General features: G+C 34.5%; 2 protein-coding genes across 5 annotated transcripts; one reads left to right on the forward strand and one right to left on the reverse strand.

Moving 5' to 3' along the window:
• Positions 1–219: 219 nt before the first annotated feature.
• On the reverse strand, positions 220–2,771 carry LOC130470645 (F-box/kelch-repeat protein At3g23880-like). The gene is made up of 2 exons (XM_056841149.1): positions 1,299–2,771; positions 220–503 (listed from the first exon to the last, which is right to left on the reverse strand). The coding sequence occupies exon 1, from the start codon at positions 2,699–2,701 to the stop codon at positions 1,979–1,981; it is 723 nt and encodes a 240-aa protein (XP_056697127.1). The 5' UTR covers positions 2,702–2,771; the 3' UTR covers positions 220–503; positions 1,299–1,978.
• A 7,827-nt stretch (positions 2,772–10,598) lies between these two features.
• On the forward strand, positions 10,599–24,314 carry LOC110783057 (structural maintenance of chromosomes flexible hinge domain-containing protein GMI1). 4 transcript variants are annotated; one of them, XM_056838440.1, is made up of 39 exons: positions 10,599–11,059; positions 11,989–12,021; positions 12,129–12,215; positions 12,345–12,400; positions 12,893–12,976; positions 13,134–13,206; positions 13,602–13,657; positions 13,749–13,848; positions 13,964–14,032; positions 14,745–14,828; positions 15,141–15,191; positions 15,558–15,693; positions 15,888–15,949; positions 16,023–16,151; positions 16,523–16,613; positions 16,718–16,752; positions 16,846–16,921; positions 17,002–17,181; positions 17,305–17,463; positions 17,550–17,571; positions 17,640–17,754; positions 17,856–17,972; positions 18,327–18,635; positions 18,717–18,829; positions 19,041–19,218; positions 19,287–19,395; positions 19,501–19,598; positions 20,240–20,338; positions 20,816–20,882; positions 21,141–21,223; positions 21,307–21,591; positions 21,672–21,932; positions 22,010–22,129; positions 22,241–22,363; positions 22,551–22,665; positions 22,746–22,965; positions 23,052–23,219; positions 23,449–23,775; positions 23,874–24,314. In XM_056838440.1, exons 1-39 carry the CDS (start codon positions 10,709–10,711, stop codon positions 24,154–24,156), a joined length of 5,124 nt encoding a protein of 1,707 aa, XP_056694418.1. In that variant the 5' UTR covers positions 10,599–10,708; the 3' UTR covers positions 24,157–24,314. The 4 variants fall into 4 exon arrangements, with proteins under 4 accessions (XP_056694418.1, XP_056694419.1, XP_056694420.1 ...); XM_056838441.1 differs by having other exon boundaries at positions 23,449–23,769; XM_056838442.1 differs by having other exon boundaries at positions 22,256–22,363.
• Positions 24,315–24,341: the final 27 nt, after the last annotated feature.

Below are 24,341 nucleotides of genomic sequence, written 5' to 3' on the forward strand. Positions count from 1 at the left end.
GACAGTATTGTGAGAGATGTCAATTCTCAAGCTGAATCGTTGTATAGTAAGGAAATTTTTGGTTATGTAATATTAGGAGTGAGAACTGACTCTAGATAATAACATAACACATGATATAACATTGAAATTAGAAGGGGCTGTAAACCATTAGTAAATCACACAAGCACATACCTTGATTGATAACATACCAAATTAAAGAGTTTCAAAGGTCAACCCACATATCAAAAGCCAAAGACCAAAATACAGAGGTTCTACATCAAGTTAAGAGGACTTCAAGCATCAGTACATCAGCAGGCTTCATGTATCAGTACATGAGATACAAAATTAAAATTAAGGAGTCTATAGCAAAAGTAAAGTGACATACATGTCAATAAAATGAATCTTTAAGTCCTTCATCAATCATCATGCTTATTGATGCTTCAACAAAAGGTACGTCCAGCCTCCTTTCTTTTCGACCGTCTCTCTTTCAACGGAAAAGGTTCCTGATTAGCCGCCCAAGTCCCCTATTTTCAACGATAACTTTTGTGTAAGACCGCCTTACCGGAAAGACCACTTTGATGGTTTAACTAAATGGTTATATTGGTTAACTAATTGATTCTAGTGCTTAACTAATTATTTTCATTGTTTAACTAATTGGTTCCAGTGCTTAACTAAGTAGTTCAAGTGTTTAACTAAATGATTTCATTGCTTACATAAAAACATCAAGGTGGTCTTTTATGTAAGACCGCCTTATATAAAAGTTTGTATATTTTCAAACAAACATGATTCATATAAACCAATTCAAAACATATCAATTTTGTTAACAAATTCGAAATTAATATGATTCTTTACAATATGTTAATACGAAACCAACATGTTTAACATAATAATGAATACTCCCTCCGTCCCGGAATACTTGACCTGTTTTCCTTATTGGGCCGTCCCTTAATACTTGACCTGTTTCTAAAAATGGAAATATTCTAACAATATTATACTATTTCTCACTCCACCCATATTAACCCACATACCCCCTACTCCATACAAAAAATAATTAAAAATTCAACCCCTACTCTCCCCCAACCCCACCTCTTAACCCACCTCCCACTAACTACTTTAAAATAATACCCCACTATCAACTACTACCTATTAAATTAAATAAGTCAATTCAAGTCCCTTAAACTCCGTGCCGGTCAAACCGGATCGATTATTCCGGGACGGAGGGAGTAATTATAATGTAGGAAAATCACACATTCACAATGAAAAATAACATAAGAATATGTAATAAAATTCAAACAGAACATAAAAGAAACAACTAGTACCTCTGCTGGTGATTTGGGTAAATCAGCTGATAGAATAGGTGAAATCTGACTCGGAACATACTTATCAATACTAGTTTTTGTATAAAGTCCAAACAACATAAGTGGTTGCTTCGACCCTCGATCGAGCAACCCTATCAGTCCGCGCCGAGTATGAGCGAACAAAACCTTACCCGTCTTAGTAAACCCAACCAACTCATAATCTACATCAATCTTCATATCACATTCAAAACAAACGGAAACAATTTCTCCAGAATTCTTGACAATCTCAAACACAACATCATTTCGAGCGTTGGAAGTACACTTAGTCAAACATCCTCCCATCACACACAAAACACCATCTGCAGCCACACCATTCGGACGAGGAGCAAACCTCAAACGTCTCCCTTGTCAAATTAAATGCAACAACCTTAACGGCCCGTTTGGTAGCCGGTAATAAACGGTGGAAATGGGAATAAATCCTAGTGTTATTTGGCAAGAAATTAACATCATGATGTCCATGGTAATGAAAATTTGTCTCAAGCTTGGTGTTTTTCTTCATAGATTTGCATTCACATCTAATACTACTCCCCAAATGGTAATGGATGGTAATGGAATTTTATAAAGAATAAGAGATAATTTTGAGTGAATTAGCATTACCATGAGAATGAATATTGATTTTCCGTACAAATTTACATACAAATTCATTCCAATTGACACCATTTATGACCGGCTACCAAACGGGCCGTAAGTGTACTACCAGCTGTAACCATCATAGTCCAATACAAAGTATCATTAACAAACACAGCTTTTTCAAAGAGAAAACCCCTTGATCGCTCAACCCCGAAATCGACCTTTCTCCACACATTCATTTTAAGCGAATAAACATGAACGGTTTGAGTTACTCCATTCGTCATAATTCTAACAACTTTAAAGTCATCGTTAATAGAATCATACCCAAAACCCCAATTAGTATAACTTGGATCCCATATTTCAAAATCTCCAGGGTAAAATTTATGGGATTGACTTGTAGCTGGATTATAAAGAAAAAAGAATTTTCCATAAATTTCAGCTAAACAAACTAACCCATTCGAACATCCAATCAGCTCAATAACTTCCCCAGAATTAACACTAAAATCAACATCTAACTTAACCAGATTTTTTTGACCAACATTATCATCATTTTCACAAGAATAAAGATAAAAAGTTTTATCATCTTGAACAAAGAGGGATTGAACGGGGAAAGAGGGGTGAGAAATAAGGGGTTGTTTGGTGTAATGAAGAGTGAAATTGGTAGAAGAGATAGAAGAATTACATTTCTTGCGAACGAGCTTTGATCGAGCCAAATGTTTGACGGGTAGCCGTGGAAGGATGGGTTGAATCATCAGATCTTTAGGGATTTGCCTTTCATTTTCATCGTTTTCCATTTTTCTGATTTTGATTCTTCACTTTGCTCTCCAGTCTCAACTCTCAACTGATGGAGTGAAGAGTGATGATCACTTCTTATAAAGTAGTCCAAACACTTTTTTACTGTTTTAGGTTATTGATAAAGTTTTGTATTGGAAATTGAGATGCGTGATTTGATTAAAAAAATTCAATCGATTTGGGTGAACATGAATCCAACACAATCTACAGCCGTAATTTTCATTGTATAGTTGCTTGTTTCGTTCTTTTGGGTAGTAACTTCTTATGGGGAGTTTCATTTTATGGGAGGTTAATTTTTAGTTGACCTTTGAAAATAAATTGGCATGGGAATTGTGATTTACTAAGGGAAGAGTAGGTAAGTCCCTTTCCAGGTTCCACCGTAATTACAATTCCATATTCAAGGGAATTCCAATTCTGTCATTACACTTATTTCATGCCGATCAAACAATTGATATATATGCACTTTCTAGAAACTCACATTTTCCCCTCCATTTACATGTAACCAAACGTCGCCTAGACTTATACAGAGTAATCTTTTCAAAAAATCAAACACAATATACGATCTTATTTTGTTCACCTTATTTCCTCATCGTAAAGTAGGGGGTGGGCTTTTATGATACGCCATCACGTATAATTCTTATATTTTGAAATAATGGGATCAATTTACATTTTCACTATTGGCAATTTAAATGTATGGACATTAATATCACTAATTTTGTATTTGTAAATTTACAAAAATTTGATATTCCGAAAGTAATTATAGAAACGAATCAAATAAAGACATCACACGACTAAAATTTTCTTACCCATAAATCACAAATGTTAATTAAATTGAAAAATTTATAAATAGTGTCAAATATCAAAGTTTTCCTATTACAAAACGCAAATAGCCAAGTAGTACTCATATAGGCTTAAAGCACAAGGCTAGCTATAAAGCCTATAATTACCTACAGATCACGTATCTCTATAGCTGTGGTGAGATAAAAGCTTAGAGCATCAATTGTAGTGATAACTCTTCTTTCCCTCCTCTTAGTCTCTCTCCTAGTCCACCTTATTATCACTCTTAATAAGAGTTAGGTACCAAAAAATACAAGAAATACACTAACTCTTATACATTAACTCTTAGATAACTTTATTATATTTTTAATTTTATTTTTGTAATAAAAATGCCAAAAGGCAAATACAATACCAATCAACATTCCACCTCACCCTCTCTTAATTTCTAAGAGCTACCTCTTATTTAGAGGATGTCACCATCAACCTCTAAATAAGAGTGTGCTAAGAGCTACCCCAATTTTATTAAGAGCTAGCTCTAAAAATTTCTCTCTCCTTAAAAGTGGGCTAAGAGTCCCTTAGTATTGATGCTCTTAGATTATATACTTTGGGAAAAGAATTACAACTTCCAAGGCTTTAGACTTTATTTTTTTTATTCCCTTTATCTATATTCCTTAACCTCTTTGGGTAAGTTATTGAAAAGGTGAGGAGGGATAGAAAGAGTTCAATCTCTACTACGAGTATTTCGAGGGAGAGTTTTCTTTACCACTTTTAAAGTACCTATCTTATTAACTTAGGTTAGATTGACCCGTGTGAAATTTCGGTCTATAGAACACTTCATTTACATTCTTAAAAAAATATTTCCTCTGTCTTTTAATACTCGCAACGTTGGTTAGTTTCACGCATGCCAATGCACAACTTTGATAATTTATATCTTAAATTCTCTTTATGCAAAAATTATAAAAAGTTGATGTTTTGAAAATACACATTGAGACGAATCTAACAAGATCACACATGACTATATTTTATCTTATATAAAAAACACTACGAATAGTCAAAGTAGATTATATGAATAGTGGCAAAAGTCCAAACATTACGAGTATTAAAAAACGGGGGAAGTAGAAAAAGTTACTCCGTATAATACAGTATATATCTTTTGTAAATTTACAATTAAGTTGGAAAATGTTACGAAGTACGTCTTCACAATAAATCAAATAGAAAAGGGTTAGAAATGGAAGTTGAATATGATCCGAACCAAACCCGTCTCAAATCCCGACTTGGTAAGATCTGAACTAAAATTAAACTCAAACTAAATATGACTCGGATAAAATCGATTGGTATCCAAACCAAAATGGTAAATGACTCGAGATTACCAAACCAAACTTTACTATACCCGAATCAAACCCGGAGGATAAAGTGACTCGTCATACCCTAAACCGGAATCGAACTTGACCCTAATGTTACTCGAACCAAACCGACATGTACCTGAAATGGTAAATTACCCGAGAGGACTCAAAACCAAACTTGACCCTACTCGAACCAAACCCAGAGGATAAAGTGACTCGTCATGACCCAAACCTAAAATTAAACCCAATCGAAATTTTACTTGATCCCAAACTGACTAGTGTACGAAAATGGCAAACGATCTGAGATGGTTCAAACCAAACTTGACCTACTAAACCAAATCTATAAGATAAAGTGACTCGCCATGACTCTACCTGAACACGACCTGAGATGATCCGATTTGTATCTGACTCAAGTAACCAATTTGATATTTGCAGACTCTAGTATGAACTTTGTCACTATGGTACGTGAGATAATACGGTAATTTTTGGATAAGACCGCCTTACTGGAAAGACCACTTTGATTGTTTAACTAATTGGCTTCATTGTTTAACTAATTAGTTCTAGTGCTTTACTAATTAGTTTCATTGTTTAACTAATTAGTTTCAGTGCTTGACTAATTAGTTCCAGTGCTTAACTAATTGATTTAATTACTTAACTTATATGACATCAATGTGGTCTTTTATATAAGACCACCTTATATAAAAGTTTGTACAGATAAAAGACTTGGATTGTTTTTGGAAAAAAGGCTCAATTTCAACTTCCATTTTATTGTTTGCTACAGAATATTCCATTATCTTTTTCAGTAAGTTTCCACAATATTTTTAACTTTTTGTGTCAATCGGCCAATCTCTACCTAGGTTATAAGGATTGCTCCTGGAGTACTACCTAAATTAGTTTACTATAACATCATAATTAAGTGTTAACTAGTATAGTATTCGTGTAATTGCACGGTTTAATAATTTGAAATATTAAATTTAGAACAATTTAAAATCTACTTATACATAATTAGTACTTTTTAATAGAACTAAATAATTAAATGAGAGGTAATATATAAGTTCTTTAGTTAAAATTAACTATTTTACGTATTAGGAAAATTCAACAATGATGTAGTGGGAAATTAAATTTTATGCTTGATCTTATTTTTGCTTAAGTATAACGTGAAACATAATATCGTAATTTTACCCGGCCTACTAATATCTCTGTTCTTTGAGGATCAATCCACATTACACTTTGACTCCTATCCGTAATATTTCATGTGTAGTAAATGTTTATATTTTCAATTGATTCTCGGAATGTGTAATTTCAAAATATTTATAATACGTAACTAAATATATTATGCGTAATGTGTGCACGATAAACTGTAAAAAAGTGAAACATAAACAACTTTCTGAAACGACACACCATAGTCACAATTTTCTAAAAAATACCTTCTCAACAACTAAAATAGGGTGTGATATGTCATCATATATTTTAGGAAAATTTGGTAATATTAATCCAACTTTTGGCCGGTTTTCTTTTATTAATCCCACCTACGACATATTTTTTAATAATCCCACCTTTACTACCCAACGACTTTTATTAGTTGGATTAATATTACCAAGTTGGATTGATATTACTTCGAGTAACGTTTCAATTTAAGGTTCTTAAATTTTCATGTATTTTACCTTTAAATTTTTTATTTAAAACAATTATTTTATATATTTCGCCTCTTTAAACCATTTATCGTGCCAACAACTCATCTAATCAGGTGGAGTACCTTATTAGCTTCAAAACTTCAGTTATAACATTTCCAGTTCAGCTAACCTATCAGTTTCAGAGCATCTCCAATGGTTGTAGCTAGAGACTAGCTTGAAATTATAAAAGTTTCAAGCTAATAGCTAGAGCATTTGAGTGAAAATAATAAATTGACTTAGCCAAGCAAATTAGCTTGTTTGAGCTAATTTATAATTAATAGACAATTAAGTGGGACAAGTGGGACTAATTTAAATAACAAGTTAATTGCTATCTATTGGAGCACAAATTAGCTAGACATGCAATGGAATAACTTGAATTCTTATGTAGCATAACAAGCTAATTGTCAAATTAGCTTACTATTGGAGATGCTCTTACAGTTAGTTTGCCAAACATAACCTTAATTGGCCCGTTTATCAATGAGTTGAATCCCCCCATGACCAAGTTATAGACCTCGATGCTGGTGTTTGTATCAATCTTGGCAACTAAGCAAGCGATGGAAGCACAAATGTGAAGCTTAAGCAGCTTGATAATTAAGGTGGCATGAACTCATCTTGGTAGAAGAAAGTTGGTCACAAAGATGCAAAAGTTAAAGATTCAACAAATTAGAAGCACGTACTGCCCGGCCTCATACATACAACAAAAAAAAATTATGTTATACTGTACCTTGCATATAGAGCTAGCATTAGAAATCAGACGGAAATACGTAATGCTATGAATATTGGATGAATCACACTCGTAATTAACACTAGATTATCTAATTGCTATGAATATTGTATAAATCAAGTTCGTAACACTAGACTATCTTATTCTAGTGTCTTAAAAGTTAAGGTAAATTTCACCACGTTGATTTTAATGGTAAGAGGGTGGGATAAGGATAAAATTGACTAAATTGTAAAAATTGAAGTAATATGTTGATATTAGGAAACTAGTACGAATAGTAAATAAGATCGAGTTGGGATTTTAGGAAAGTGTTGATATAGGAGTATATAATTAGGAAACTAGTATGAATACGGAGTAGTAGATAAGATTTGAGTTAGGATTTTAGGAAATTAAGTACAAACTTTTAGGAAAGACGGTCTAACGGTTAGACCACTTTTACGTATGCAATTAACGCTGAAACCAATTAGTTAAGTTTGAAATTCAATTAGTTAACCAACGAAACCAGTTAGTTATGCAACCAAACCTATTAGTTAAGCACTGAACCAATTAGTTAAACGATGAAACTGATTAGTTACGCAATGAGATCAATTAGTTAAGATTTTATGAGTTTTAGTTATTAATAAGTTTGTTCGAAAATAATAACTATTCGACTCATAAATTTAACTATTTGTCTTTATACCTTAATTATTTTGTTATTCGTTTAGTTATGATTTTATTATGTTTAGTTATATTTTACACTAGTTTAGTTAGTACCAAAAATTTGGTCTAACCGTTAGACGGTCTTACACAAAAGCATTTGGAAATTAAGTGCGCAGACATTCCTAAATCCTAATACTAGTCGTGTATTGCTATTTCCCTACTCAGATCAGGTGTTACTTTCCTCCCAAGTCTTGTTATCCTTTTTCTATATATATTGGTGCCTATAAATATAATCGATCTCCCTATTCCCTAAACCATTATTCTGCAACCTTAATCAATATATTTTGAATTTTCAATTAAGTAGCCGATTACTACTAATTTGTTTCATACAAATTAATATGTCTGTGTCTGTTTCCGGAGTTACAGAGCGTGTTCTGGAAATGGCAGAGGAGAAGTGGAGACAGAGGAAAAGGGAACATGAACATGAAGATGAACTGATCGAAGAGGTTAAGGCTCCGTTTAGTAGGGCGTAAAACGTTTTCATTGTAAAATGATTTTTCATGGAAAACATTTTTCAAGGGAAAACACATATCCAAACTAGTTTTCCTTTGTTTGTTACCTTAAAGGAAAATGGGATAAGATGGTAAAGATTGCACAAATTCTTATTTACAATGGGTGTACAATAAATTTTGTACACCAGAGTAAAAGTTAACTCAAAATGCTTAAAAGTTAAGCTTATATATGTAAAAGTTATCTATTTTTAAGTGATAAATTTTTTCATTTTAATATAACTTATTTCTTCAAAATCACTAATAATGTATAAAATTAATCATTTCACTCTTTAAAATATTTATCCATCAATTTTATTTTATTAAAATAAAAGTTAATCAAAACTAGGTTAAAGTTACAAAAAAGGGGTTAAAGTTATCTTGGTGTACAATAAATATATTGTACACCTTGTGCGCGCAAGACCTTTTGTAAAGATTGAGGGGAAGAAATGAGAGGTAGGTAAGGAGGAAAGAAGGAAAAGTGGTTTCCCTCCCTTTCAAATGGAAAAGTGTTTTCCACCTTTGAGGGAGTTACGGAAAATTGGTTTTCACCCCTTAACCAACCAAACAACGTAAAATGATTGAAAAGAGGAAAACCATTTTCCATGAAAACGTTTTACGCCCTACCAAACGGAGCCTAAACCAACAAGGTGTTGTAGAAAACCAAGAATGAGGGTGATGTTACCTACTTTAAAGTTCAGTTTCAGGTTTAATGAAGGTCTAGACAAAAACTCCATTAAAAAGTTTAATGTTGATCACAACTGTGACCTTCTAAAGGAGATGATGCTTCCGTGTCCTGATGAGTGTCTCGAAGAAGCATAATATGTTACACTACGTTTAGCTTAGACCTAGCTTGTGTTTCTTGTACTAAGTACGTACGTTTTATTTTAGCCGTTTTTAGAAATTGCAAATTTGTCATAAACGATCTTATAAAATTGTAGAATTGATATTTGTATTATACGTGGTAGTTCATCTGCAATTAAATTACCATCCCAATTTTAAGTTTGATGCAATAAAAAATTTCGAACTTCTTTAACTAATTACACTTGAAAAACATTGGAGTACCTTAGTACAGTTTTGTTAAAATCTATACTAATATATTAAAATTATGAAAACGTATATGTGTCACGTATACCCATCCTTATTACGCCACATCATCGCTAATAAGCATAATGGCATGTTGTCAACCAAAAAAATCATGTAGCAAGGATCAAACATCAAACCTCATGCACTAAAGTTTCACTTCTTACCATCTTAACTAGCTACAATGAATGTTATATTTTCCAATATAAATGTAAAATACAATCTTTTAAAAAGGGCACATTTTTACAAAAAGTAAACCCTACTAAAAGTAAAATCCGGAGCAACGCCCAGGCCACACACTAGTTAATAATGGTTTGAAGTTCAGGCGATAGTGTAACTAATTTTTCGTGAGAACTGTTTAAGCAATTGGTCGACCGTGGTGTATTTTATCTGGCCTCCTCGTCAGTCATCATATATAACACACGCACATGTTGGGATTATTAGAGCATCTCCAGTGGTTGTAGCTAGGGACTAGCTTGAAATTTATAAAAGTTTCAAGCTAATAACTAGACCATTGGAGTGAAAATAACAAAGTAGATTGGCCAAGCAAATTAGTTTAAACAAGTTAATTTGCTTGACAACTAGCTCTCAAAATTGCCAAATAATTAATTGACAAATGGAAAAGTGAGACAAATTTAAATAACAAGCTAGTTGCTAGCCATTGGAGCACAAATTTGCTAGACAATAAAATAGCTTGAAATCTTATGTGACATAATAAGCTGATTATCAAATTAGCTTATCATTAGAGATGCACGCTCTTACAGACCTAAAACGATTAGTGTAGGATAATCTAACTATTTATCTGACTCAAAATTGTGTAATAGTCAAAAGAAGAAAATTGTGTAGGAGTGCAGGGAAAAAATGTTTCTTGGTGAGTAATCAATCAATCAACTCAAAGGAAAACCTCTACGTCAGCACCCATGCCGTGGGACCCAAATTCCAAATTTCCCCTCCACGTGTACATAAATTCAGAAAGGACAACCAAGCGCAATTTAGTCACACAAAACCTCCCAACACTAACCTACGCTTAATAGGTAGTACAAATGTACAATCGTCACCAAAATGCAGCTATAATATACAGTGCCTTTTACACTTCCCCAAGCTTCCATTTTTGTTCCAATTTTCAACTCCTGATTTTTTCCCAAAAAAGTTAATCCCCTTTTCATTTTTTTCAAAAGCAAATTTCTGGATCTTCATTCTTAATTAGCTGAATTTCTACGGAAAAATGAACGAAAAAAAGAGGAAATTTCAGAGTGTTAAAAAAATCAACAATCAAAATGACGACGAAGTGGATAAATTTTACAGGTTTAATATTCTTTTGCCGAATGGCATAAAGGTACCATTTGTTAAAAAAAACCCAGAAAGGGAGAGTATTTCTCTGGGTGTTTTTGTTCAAAAATTGAGGGATAAATGCTCTGTTATTTTGGAGCAAACAGAGTCTTCCAAGAAACCCAAGAGAAAAATTTTATGGGATAGTAATGAATTGTATTTGGAAGATGGTGGAGGCAACAAATTCAAGTCTGAAATTCGTTTTGATGTTTTTAAGCCCAATAAAGTTCATCTTTTGACGCTTTTTGTGAGTACCCTTTACTTTTTCTTACGAACTTTTCATTTTTTTTGTTAATTTTTTGATTTTTGGTACTTGTTAGTGCAATGTGATACTAATACATTGGTGTTTTCTGTTTCATTTTTTTTTTTTTTTTTTTTTTTTTTTTTTTTGCATGGATGGTAAAATTTGTTTTCTTCCCTAATCAAAAAATAAATAAAAATGTTCTCGATTTTTTTTAAATTTTATTTATTTGCTGGGGTTTTTGGTGAATCTCAGAAATTTTGTTTAGTTGTTTAACTTAAAAGGTTTTTCTTTTAATTGACAAAGAATGAGGCACATTTTACTTAAGTTTTTTCAATATATTTATGATGATGACTTTACCTTGGTATGATGTCTATTGGAAGCCGGAAATTTTAAGTGGAGTACAAAAAATGGGTTTAATTTTTGGATGAACCAGAATTATAATAGTATAGAAATATCATGTTGTACAAAAGTACTACTCCCTACATTGATGATGTTGTATTAACATGTGTTTATAATTGTGTGACTGAAGAAGTTTATTAGATGTCCTGGACTCCTGGTGTGTGGCACCATGTATTTGATTATGATATGGTTGTTGCTTAGCTAAGTTGATTTGTGAAACGAAAGGGAAAATCCCTAGATGCTACTGTATATCTTGGTTTATTTCCACTAAGATAAAATTTTCTTTTGGATTTCTTTAATTTAACCCAAAATGAAGCGTTGAAGTGTTTGAATGACTATATAGGTCTAGTGTGCTTGGTTTTTTAGCAATGTATTCACCTCAGTTCCCAGAAACCAAATGGTAAAACTAGATGGTATATTTTGATTACATTTCCACTATGAGTCAGTTATCATATGATGTGATTAATTTGCCAGAACATAGTTTAAGTGAAACTAGGAAGATTTTGACTTGGTTGTTGATGTTTCTTTGTCAGGATGGAGCTGATCAAACTGTTGAGACCTTTGAGGTTTGTAGATTTTGTTATTTGGACATTTTTAATACATTGGATTAACTGGCTGATCCATTTCCCTTTTTTTTATTCCTTTTAATTTTCAATTGTAAATTTGTTGACAGAATATGTGGGACTTGACACCGGACACAGATTTGTTGACAGAGCTCCCAGACGACTATACTTTTGAGACGGCTTTAGCGGACTTGATTGTAAGTTTTCTGGGTTTGAATCAGATAACACAATTCAGTTCTGTGGTTAAGCTTTGAGTTTTTGTGTATAAGAGTAATAAGACTATAAGTTGCATTTGCATATGTGAATTACTGATCTTCTATTTGCAGGATAATTCATTGCAGGCAGTTTGGTCAAATGGTAAAGGTGAAAGGAAACTTATTAGGTAAATATTGTTGATCAGCATCAAAACTGTTTTTAATTACAAGTGATTTGCCGCTTTAAGTTGTCCTGGAAAATGAACATTATAAAACTAATGGTTGAATTTGCAACAAGGTGTTATATATGGGACGAGCTAGGCTCATGTTATTGTCAATGTTTTAATCATAACTTTTATCCTTTATATGGATTCTATATGCTTATGGTCTTGGTTTTATGAAAGTGTATGGTATCGATTACTTCATTGATGCTTTATCCTTATGCAGTTGTGCTTGTAACTTTTAAGCTTATGTGTTCTTTCAATTTTATGTACTGAAATTCCAAATGTGTCCTGCATATCCATTATATTCAAGTTCATGAATCAGTTTGCAAGTCTATTTCATCAACCCTTTACACCCTTGGGTTTAGGCCTAACTTTGAAGAGGTGCTTGCTACGTATCTGAATTAGAATTTCATGATGTGAATTATCGTCATTTACTCAAAATTATTTGTTTTGCAGTGTTGACATTGATGAGAAGAGAATTTCTTTATTTGATACCGGCCCTGGAATGGATGGAAGCGATGAAAAATCAATCGTGAAATGGTACATTCACTCTGTACTTTCGAGATTTCTGGTTTACATGGATTTATTTACTGGCTGTGAATACCGAACTTGCTTCTTTCTTGTTTCTTTCTTCTTCTACATGTTTCACATCTCTTCTGCTAGTTTTCTTGGATTTTCATTCACTTTCATTTAATAGGGGCAAAATGGGTGCTTCAGTTCACAGATCTTCGAAAAAACTTGCTATTGGTGGAAAACCTCCGTTTCTTACGGTAATGTCCAAATTTATGTCTAGTTCAGTAGCATTCATATTCCGGGATTTACAAGTTTTGCTATAAGCAAAGATATCTATGAGAGTAGTTATATTCTGATTACTGCCTTTTACTCTTTTGGCATTTACTTGTAAGGAAACAAAATTATCATCTTGGAAATTAATTTCCATAAAAACAGTTTCCATGGTGTTCAAATTACATGGACTTAATACTTTCATGAGGAAGTTTGATTGACTATTAAGTTAAGGCCTAAAATGGAACATCTAATCTAGTGTAACTGTCTACCTTGAAGTTGGATTTACTACTTCCAGATTTAGTTTTGCTTGAAACATTGTAGCATTTACTATTGTAATGGACTTATCTTGATGAATGGTTTGCATTATATATTTTTGTAGCCTTTCTTTGGAATGTTTGGCTATGGCGGAACCCTGGCATCTATGCATTTAGGAAGGTACGTATTATAATGAACTTCTCCTAATTACATCTTTCGATTATGCAACATGTTTGTTGGCATTTTCTCTGAATACTGTTCCCTTTGCTAGGCAAGCTGTAGTTTCCGCGAAAACCAAACAGTCAAAGAAAGTTTTCTGGCTTTGTTTAGATAGAGAAGCTTTGGTAAAGCGATCTAGTTCAAATTGGAAGGTATCAGGTGTTCTTTTAGATGAGTTTTTTCAAGTCTGCTTTCTCTAGATAAAACCTTCACTGGCACCAGAAGTTATCTACAGTTAACACATTGAAATCATTAATTAATTTTCAGGCTCCTGGTGGTCTGCGAGATCCATCAGACAGCGAGATTGAAATGTCACCTCATGGAAGTTTCACTAAGGTACATTTTGTGCATGTTTATCCCCTTAGAATTTTTATGAGTACTACTAGTAAATTTATGTGTAAATGTTTTTCCTATATAATGTACTAAAAGTACTTCTTGCTTCTTTTTCTGTAAAGAATTCGAGTTTCTTCTCTGTTTGAATTACCTCTTGTCTGCATAGATAGTGTATTTGCAGTTCAAGAACAACTAGTTCCCTCATGTGATTTTTTATCGAGTAACATTCTCTGGTGTTACCTTCAGAAGACATGATATTAGATTGAAGAAGCAATCAGCAAATTTGTTTTACTTTACACTGGAATTATCCTAGTTTATGATTTCTAAGCTCGATAGTTTATAAAGCATTGTTGTGAAGTCCCTAGTTAATGTTTGTTTCTTCAGGTCTAACGATTCCTAAAAATCTAGATGATTTTTATTGTGTTCTGCATTGACTCCTTTGATATGAAGAAATAAACATTATGATTACTCAAGCTGCCATGGTCTACTGCTACCTTGTTTCATTACATTTGCTTGAAATGTTACATATTTTCTAGAATGTTCTTCTGGTACAGAGGTACATTTATTGGCATGTTTCCCCGAGTCCCTTTGGTCACTGATTTCTACTCCATGGAGTAGGATTTATGCTTAACGTTTTTAGATATGGTGTATTTTTATAGTTTGATACTTGATGCTTTTTAGAGTTCTGACCGTGAACTCCTTCAATGCACCACAGATTGTTATGAAGCCCAAGTTGAAGCTCCCTGATATATTTCAACTGCAATGCAAGCTCAAGGATATCTATTTTCCTTACATTCAAGTATGATCACGAATCATGTAATTTCGATTCACGAATCATGTAATTTTCATGAAGTAAAAAAGGCAGAAGAATTTTAGAAGCTATCACATAAGCTGAGATTTCGATTCATGAAGTCAAATATGCAGCTTTTCTATTCTATGCTATTCTAGGTGTGCATCATCCAAGAGTCCCAAGAGTCCTACACATGATGCATTCTGTAGAATTAAGGACTGCATTGTCACAATTACTGTCCAGTGTGCCTTGTTATTAGTTGCTTGTTGCTTGTATTTTCCGAGATATGCTGGATTTATATTGTGGTACACTGTTGTGCAGTGTGATGAGATATCAACGGCAGGGAGGACTACAACATTGGTGGATTTTCAGGTGCTGTTCAAGATGTTGTTCATCTCATTGATATTTTGTGTACTCCTATTTAGGATTTCATGGGAGTTTTGTATTTCTTATTTGAAATTCGTTTATGTAAATCTTTCGTTAAGATCTTCCTTATATATTTTTTTTTGTACATTATATATATATCATTAAATTAGATGGTAATCCATCTGCTGGCATATGAAGCTATAGTCCTCAGTTATTGCTTCACGGTAGCAGAAAATGAGTTTTTAGAGTGCGTTGGCATATGGTGACGGTGTTTCATGGTGGTCATAATGAGTTTAAATTTCAGTGACAAATAAGGGGCTTTGACTATTGAGGTGCTTACTGGTGTTCACTTTGCTTACATGAAATTTTCAGATCAATGGGATCAGTTTAGCTGAAATTGAAGGCGGGGAAGTTGCAATAACACATATGCATTCTTGTAATGGCCCAGACTTTATTGTAGACCTTCATTTTTACATTGAAGAGGACAAGGCTGCATCTACATCTCCAAGTGAGACCAAAACCCTATTTTAGTGTCTGATATTGTATTTACAAAGAAAAAAAAAAAAAAACTTCACCGATTGTTGAGTTTACCTTGGTTGGGTAGTTGAGTTTCCTCCCGTTCTGGTGGTATGTACTGTATTTGCAGGTCTTTCACCTAATTCTTGCTGTTCACTAAATTAGATCTTCTGGACATGCTTTCAGGTGTAAAACCAGTTCGTGAAGGAAACGCGCGTTTGAAGTGTGTTTACTTTCCCTTTACTGAGGTACAAGAACTTTGTTTAGGATTTTTTTGTTTTATGGGTTCCATGTCTTTTGATGGTTTAATTTTCCTTGCAGGGAAAGGAGAGTATAGAGAGAATATTGGAAAAACTGAATGCTGATGGTTATGCCATAAATGAAGACTATGACACTTTTAGTCGTATATCCATCAGGCGGTTGGGCCGTTTGCTTCCTGAAGCTCGATGGGTTAGTTAGTCTTGTAAATGAACTAGTTCTTGCTTTGTGTATGCTTCTTGTTTATGGTAGTCGATAATGGAGACATGTTACTATGTTTGTGGACCTTTTTCTCTTTCCTTATGTTCTTATTGTCTTCTTTCTCATAATCACAGTTTATATTTAAGTTTTTTGTCTATATTTTCCTCAAGGTGCTTACATGAAATAGCAAGTGAACATGACTACTAGGTTTGATGTCAAGAAGGTCATGTAGCTTGGCTGAAAACTTAAGTTCCATAGTTGTAATGGTTAAGTGTAGCTTCTATGTCCTTGATTCATCATCGCTGTGAAATAATAGTATTTGTGCAGAAAGAACTTTTCTAATGGTTATAATTTTACCATAGGAGCTCTTACCTTTCATGAAGCCTAAACAGAAAAGGGGTGCTAAAGTTCAAATTTTAAAGAGATGTTGCTCAAGAGTTAAGTGCTTTGTTGGTAAGACTACTTGCTTTGTATAACTCTCTTCTAAGTGGTATAAGTTTTTGGTATCCTCTGTGTTTTTTCCTTTTTTATTTATGATGGAACTCTTGATTTTGCAGACACAGATGCTGGATTTAATCCAGTACCTTCGAAGGTATTGAATTGCTATTACTACGTTTGATTCATTGTTGTCTTTTCTGGTGATTCTGAGATTTCTGACAACCAAGTTTTCTGTTTGTTGTTTCAGACTGATCTAGCACCGCATCATTCTTTCACCAAAGCATTGAAAGATCTAGGAGGTGACACTCTTCATAAAGAAAAAGGTGACTTTGTGAACTTCTTTTGGTGGCAAAATTGTTCTAGGTATAGTGGTATACACATCTGAATTAAGTTACGTTTGTAGTGGTACAAGTGAGCATTACTAGAGGTGGAAAACAATTGAGTTTGCAACAATTGGAAAGAGAATACCAAGCATGGATTTTCCAGATGCACAGTCAATATGATGATGAATGCAATACTGGTGATGATGAAGCTGTTCTGCTTGTAACTGCTGACAAAGAGGCGCTTGGAATCACAGCTGATGGTAACAGTCGTGAATTATCTTTGTTCTCATTTTGTGGTTTCTTTTCTCTATCTTAACTGTAAGAGTATTTGAATGATGTTTTGTTATAGTTCCAGTGACCTTTATTTTTGCCATTTGATGTAGTTGTGAGGGTTCATCAAGCTATAACTCGGAAGGGTATATCTTGGAGTAGGGGACAAAAAGTCAAGATTCTCAAAGGGGCTTGTACTGGTTGTCATAAGAACAACATGTTTGCAATATTGGAGTATTTTCTACTTGAAGGCCTTGAAAAGGAAGTAGGTGGTAAGTGAAAGATTTCCCTAAGTATTCCAATCACTTTTTATTTCTCTTTTGCTTCTGTCTGACAGTAAATAATTCATAATAAACAGGAGAGGCGCGTATTATATGCAGGTATGCCAAATTACTCTTTGCTACATTTTAATACCGACTTTTGTCTCCTGATATTTTTGTTTGTAAAGGCCGTTAGGTGTTGAGGATAAAGACGGTAGTGTGCTTACAGTTGATGCTAGTGGCACGAACTTGGAACTTCGCAACTCTATATCTCTGCCTATCATTGCGATAGACTCAGGAAAGGTTAGGAAAGTTTCCTGTATATAAAAATATCTTTTTCGTTCGTGTTGCTTGTTTGTTATTGTCTACAAAGCATATCTCAATGGGGGTGCTCTTCTTTGCAGTGTAACCCTGTTGATGACAATGAATGGAATTTCCAAGCTGACAAGCTAATTCTAAAAATGCCTTCAACAGTTGAAGTTTTGGGACCAAAGCAATGCAAAGCATTAGATATTTACGGGGTCAGTCCATATTCATAACTTTTAAGTAACTGTTGGAGAAAAATAAATCATTGAAAAGTATTTCTGAGTAGATTTCCCACATAAACAAAGGGGTTTTATTATCCAAAAAGTCGAATTATGGTGGTTCTAGTTTTTTAAAAGTAAACTGAATTATGCTGGATATGGTGTCACCTGTTATATCAGTATCTTGTAAAGTTTTTTGCTCAAAATGGCTAAGTTTTACATTATCGTTCATCTATGCAATTTCCTTTGTTCTGTTTGGTTCTTCAGAATATGAATGTCATAAATATCAACTTTTTATTTCTTTTATACCACATTTTGTGTTTGATGATGTTGTATTATATTACACTTCAGGCTTTACCTACAGAAGCTACAGTTTCTGCTGGATCATTGCCTCCTAAAGAAGTTGTAGCTATACTTCGGCCATCAAACTTCAATCCAGGAAGTACAGACGAGTTGGACCAAAAATATATTGTAAGAGAAAATTTTGAGATGTGTCTGGACATAGAGTTCAAAGCTGGAGCTGGACAATCCGTCAAGTTTGACCCAATTTCTGCGAAAAATACAACACGTAAAGAATATCATGGTTTGTATGTATTTCCAGTGGCTTCCATTCCAAGTTTATTTCAAAAAGCTGGGACATATTCGTTTTCATTCTCCCTTGTAAGTAATACATGAATTCTCCAGTTATCCTCCATCCTATATTTGCTAAGATTGTAACTAGTATTTGCCTACTTGCTACAGAAAAATTCAACCACTGTAAGTTGTGAAAAGATTGTGAGGGTCAAAGCATCAGCTGAGGTCAAACGTTGGGAACTCTTGAAGGATGATGATAGGGATCTTCCATTGAGTGTTAGGTATATAATTATATATCTCTTCTGTATGTCTATTTGTTAATGAACATATTTAATCGCAAAGTTAAGTAGGTATTAAGTTCATACTTTCGACTATAAATCACATTGGTATATGCCATTTAAAGATGTAGGTGTACTTACTTGGTTAAATCTAGTCATTGGCATCTATAACAACAATAACAGCAGCTAATACAGAACTGGCAATCTACTGCAGTGCAGGTTCTTGTTTCCCACCACTCTCATTTTGCCGTTATGATGAATATGACAACATCATTCCATTCAAGGGTATCCAACATGTAGAATATCAGTTAATGTCAAATGATACTATCATATCCTCCAAAAAGAAAGCGAAAGTGGAACTGTCATCAGATACGGATTGTATCATTGTTACGGTATGAACTGTAGAATCTTCTGGTTTTGTAAAGTTTTAGTTCCTTTTTCATATTGATTTATTTTGCAGAATGTGAGGGTTATAGCTGATACTTTAGACAAGATTCGCCCAAGTTATGATGCTACGTTGGCTTTGTCTCAGCCTGGTTATCAGCCCTTCTTCAACATTCCTTGCCAAGGTATTTTGGCATGGTAGTAGTGTATTAAAGAAAAGTTAAAGAAAAGTTACCATGTTCTCTATTTACACGGGGTCTGATTTTACTACCCTGCTTTATTTTTGTCAGTTTTTCCTGGACCTCCAGCAACTGTTAAAATTTTTTCATCAGTACCAGACAAAGGGTTACTACTTCCGCAGCAAGTTATTGCAGATTTTAAATTGGAGGTATTTTAGTTACAACCATGGAATTAAAACTCGGCCGTTCCGTTACGTAACGGCCGTTCTGTAACCTATTTTGGATTTGCCGTTACACGAAAACCCGTTACGTTACGGTTTGACAAAAATCACGTCTTTCTCCCCGCGTCGTCCGTTACGTAACGGTGACTCGCCGCGTTAGACGTTTTTTTCTCCGTTACACCGTTCTTTTGCCTAAATTGACCAAAAATATTTTTGTTATTAGTTATGTAGTTTATGAAACATGATATTTCTAACGCTTATTTGTTCACAGAATATAATAGTCACTCATTTTAGGATAGATTTGGTTATATTGTCTTGATATAATACTTTTTAGACTAAAAATGTAATAATAAGGCTTAGACATGCTAACGTGGTTTTTTTCAAAAAATTCACACCGCGTTAGCCGCGATCCGTTCTATTCTTCCGTTACAAGCGGTTTCCGCGACAACGTGACCGTTATCGCGAACGCGACCGCATCCGCGTTTTTTTTCTATGGTTACAACTTCCCTAATTGCTATTAACTTCCCTAACATAACTTCCGTAACACTAATTCAGTATCTTGCCACCAGAAGAAGGTTAATATTTTCAGGGCTGTTGTTAATTTGGGTGAATATATTTGTTGCTTTCAGATGTTTGATAAACAAAAGAATCATGTCAAACAAGGCGTTGAAGTAGAGTTGGTCGTTCATGGATTCTCTTTACTTGATAACTTTGGTCTAAAGCGCACGGTAATGTAATCTCTTACTCAGTTTTTATATTAATTTGCTCACTATTTCCAGCAAGAAGAGATGTTAATCCTTCTTAGGACTTTTTTTCCTTGATAAAAATGCTTATTGGTTGGTGTTTGCATGATTTGTGACACTATTTTACAAATAACAAGTGATAGATATGGGTAAGCAAAGGATAGATAAGGAAGTTTGTGTTGGAATATTCTGTGGAGAAGACACATGTTCAGCATCGTTTTATACAATTTCAAATGCGTCTTATACCTTTACCAAATTTATGTGAAGATGAGTGTTTTTTTGGACTATAATCTTTTTACATTTTATCGTTATTGGACAAAAAGAAACTGACGAGAGGTGTGATGAGTTCGAGTTTAGTTTTTTTGATTCATCATGAACCGAATTGCTATGTAGCTTTTGTAAAGGGGCCTGCTTGGAACCAGGTTTAATAGCAGTCTTCCTTTTCCGTTTCATTTGGTGCAGGTTGATAATGCGGGTTTTGTTGATCTTAGTGGCCTCTTAAAAGTCACAGAAGGCTATGGTAAACCAGGTAGAGTACCCTCCTTCAGGCTTTTTCCAAATGTGGTTGGTTTTCATATAAGATCTTATTGATCAATGATCATAACCTTTAGGTCCAAGTAATGAGTGATTCTGTTTTGAAAACATTCCTCAGTTATGGTGAATTGATTGTATTGTACTTGTGAATCGTGATTGAGAGTTTTGGAAATACTTTAAATCGTTGCTGAAACTGTGAAATTCTGCCTGCTTACGTGATTCCATTTGCTAATTTCGTGTGTTTTTCTTACAGTTTCTCTGACATTCAAGTTCAGTACTTTCAGTGTTGCCAAAAAGTTTGAAGTTGTAAAGCGGGAGCTGAGGATGGTGACAGTGGTTAGCTCTGCTTTCTTTTTCCTATAATTTTCTCTCATCTTTTTCTGCTTTTGATGCCTAAGAATTATTTTTCCTGGTCTAAGGTACCTGAGGTTTGTCCTGTGGGTTCAAAGTTAAAAGACATTGCTTTTGAAGTTGTGAATGCTGAAGGTGAATTAGACCTAACCATCGACGATGAAGTAAAGCACGGAAAACATCACACTCTAAGTCTAAGATTATTGGCAGATCTACCAGACGACCATTCTGCAAGATATCCTTTTCAGCAGGGGCGATGCGTTGTTAAATCGTTTACTCTTCCTCAGACAGAAGGAAGTTTCTTCATTGAGGCTTTTCATTCTGTCCACACGGAGCTGCGTGTCAAATTTGAGGTCATTCAAATTTGCATTACAATGTCTTATTTTATTTGCTTTTTGCATTTTTTTTAATGTTATCCTAACTTGCTTTACAGGTTAAGCTATCAAGATCTACACCGCCTACACATACAGAGTCTGATAGCTCTTCTGATCTCCGAGCTACAGAAGAGCTTGATTGTGTTGTACCACAATCTTCGGATGAGAGGTCCACATCCGTTTCAGTGTCTGATGCTGAATATCATTCGAAAACCAAGAAGGGGTTTGAGTTTCAGAAAGAAAAGTCCACACCCGTTTCAGTTTCTGATGCTGCAAAGCATTCGAAAACCAAGAAGGGGTCTGAGTTTCAGAGTTCAGAGGTATAATGATGATTGACATGAAAATGGTACATAGCCTTGTTCCCCATGCAAAGTTAACTGAGGTGTTGTATTTGTAGGTAACTGTTCCACTATGTTTGGAAGAGTATGATACATTATCTTCCCTCCAAACTCCAAAGGCGGAGCACAGAAATACCACACCTGCATTATTTCCTGAATCAAAGTTGCGCAAACAGCAGGTAGAGTGAGGAAACATGATAAGTAGACCTGTTCAATGGGCCGGGTTGGGCATGGGCCGGGCCAAAGTGTCTTGTGTGCTTAAAATGAAACTAAGAGGTTTATATATTTAGTTTTCTTTTGTTCAGGCTCCCCTTGCACAAACATCAAACAAGAAGTCTGGTTCAAATTGTGCTGATTCTTATACGCCTGAGCATGCTGTAACTCTGCTGGGACCTGATTCACAGGAGATTGAGGTACAGATCACAGCAAGAATGTTAGCTTCGTGTTAAATTAGAATCTTAAGCATCAACAGTTTTTATATTATAGTCTACAACTTAATAGCAACACTTAGTCCGGTGTATAATTTTCAGTCTATTTTGTCATTTTTTCGTGTTGATATTGAGCTAAAATTTGTTGTCATCCTGTTTTTCTCATCTTCAGACCGTTCAACAAGAAATTCGCCATCATAAGTTATGTATTAAAGACCATGAAGAGTCTTTAATTTGGCCTGAGGCGCGCAGGAATGAACTTATGGAAAACTTGGGAGATTTACAAGGTTAGAATTGTTTTATTTTCCATGAAAATGATAGAAATTATAAGTTATTCACTGTGGTTGTGCCTATTTAATCATTTCAGACGAATTGGAACTGCTGCCACAGCCGTCATCACTAATAGATAGCAAGTTTTTGAAAGAGTCGGTGCTGGAAATAATAGAAAATAAGGTTGATTCAGCAGCTGCAACTTACAACATTGCTTCCCAAAACATGTATCTGAAAGATCGGTACCCAGACTTCATGGCTGATGTGGTTGGCGTTGTTGCCCTTCTTTCAACAGCCCCTTCACCTATGCTTAGTCGGTAAAATATCCGCTTCTTTTTATTTTAGACTTTTCCTTCACCAAGAAATAGTTTATCTATGTTGATCGACTTGTGTTCATGTGCAGTTGTTTGGCCGAGTATTTGGGAGAAGATAAAATGATGGCCATTGTCTGTCTATCTAGTGATGCTATAACAACACCGGAGAATTATGAAACTGTTCTGAAGTCCCTAGCTGGAGAGCTGGGAAGAAGCTTTGAAGGCCGTCAACTAATTATATGTCTTGAAGATATCAGGCAAGTCTTATAAATGTATCAGTAATTAGGCTCCGTTTGGTAGGGTATAAAACGTTTCCATGGAACCAAACAAAGGAAAACTAGTTTGGAATTGTGTTTTCCCTTTTCCACGGAAAATCATTTTAACGTTTTACACCAAACCAAACAGAGCCTAAATATTTCACATTTTAAAAAAAAAAATCATTGCATTGACAGTTTGACACTGATTGATGTGGAGCATGATTTGCAGTGCATTTCCTGGGGAAGTATTAGAACATGATCACCAAAGAAGGTTTGATGTACGGGACCCTACTTTACCTGATGGAACAACTCCACCGGGTTTCTTAGGTTATGCTGTCAATATGATTGACATTAGTGTTGATCACATTCATGTCAAGACAGTTGCAGGGCGTGGCCTCCGTGAGACCCTATTTTATTACCTCTTTCGGGATCTCCAAGTGTACGAAACAAAGGAGCACATGAAACGTGCATTTGGGTATATACCGAATTCTGCAATATCTCTAGATGGAGGCATCATCAACAAGAAGGACACGCCGACAGTCTCGTTAGGGTCCATGTATGACTCCACCTTAATTACAGAAGAAATAATTAAGCTTTGTGCTTTTTGAAATATTTAACATGCATGCAACTGAGATGACTAAGTATTTTGTTCAGGGTTGTGAACGTGCATTTCCCCGTTGTTGCTGAGGAGCAAGAATCTAGAGAGAAGATTAACAAGGAGATTAAAAAATTAAAATCGGAATTGAGCATGGTGGAGGAAGCCATAGTCAACACTAATGAAGAAAAGGAAGAAAGTTTGAGAATAGTTCAAGAAAAAGAAACTCAGTTGCTGAAGTTTATTGATGATAAGGAAGTGACTCATGAACATATTTTCTCACAGCAGTCCTTGCAGACAACTCCTGGAGCGCCCGCGCCTACACAAAGTCCTTGTCATTAGTTTTAGTATCGGAATTTCAGTTTAGTTTTTTGATGAGCTACAAATGATCAACAGCAGAAAGAAGTTTGTTTTGTACTGGTATGTAAATTGGTATTGGTACGCGAAGGCATAGGTGTCTAAGCTTGTCGTGGTCAGGTGGAGTAAACGAGACTTTGTCCCTTTTCTTGTTGGCAGTTCAACAAGTG

This window comes from Spinacia oleracea, chromosome 3, assembly GCF_020520425.1.
Source record: "Spinacia oleracea cultivar Varoflay chromosome 3, BTI_SOV_V1, whole genome shotgun sequence".
Lineage (NCBI taxonomy): Eukaryota > Viridiplantae > Streptophyta > Magnoliopsida > Caryophyllales > Amaranthaceae > Spinacia > Spinacia oleracea.

Bases quoted from the DNA above. Each gene is read 5' to 3' on its own strand.
- LOC130470645 (XM_056841149.1), bottom strand. From the start codon at position 2,701: ATGGAAAACGATGAAAATGAAAGGCAAATCCCTAAAGATCTGATGATT.
- LOC110783057 (XM_056838440.1), top strand. From the start codon at position 10,709: ATGAACGAAAAAAAGAGGAAATTTCAGAGTGTTAAAAAAATCAACAAT. The intron at 16,152-16,522 runs GTTAGTTAGTCT...ATTTTACCATAG, and splicing joins TGCTTCCTGAAGCTCGATGG to GAGCTCTTACCTTTCATGAA. The intron at 22,364-22,550 runs GTACAGATCACA...TCTCATCTTCAG, and splicing joins CTGATTCACAGGAGATTGAG to ACCGTTCAACAAGAAATTCG.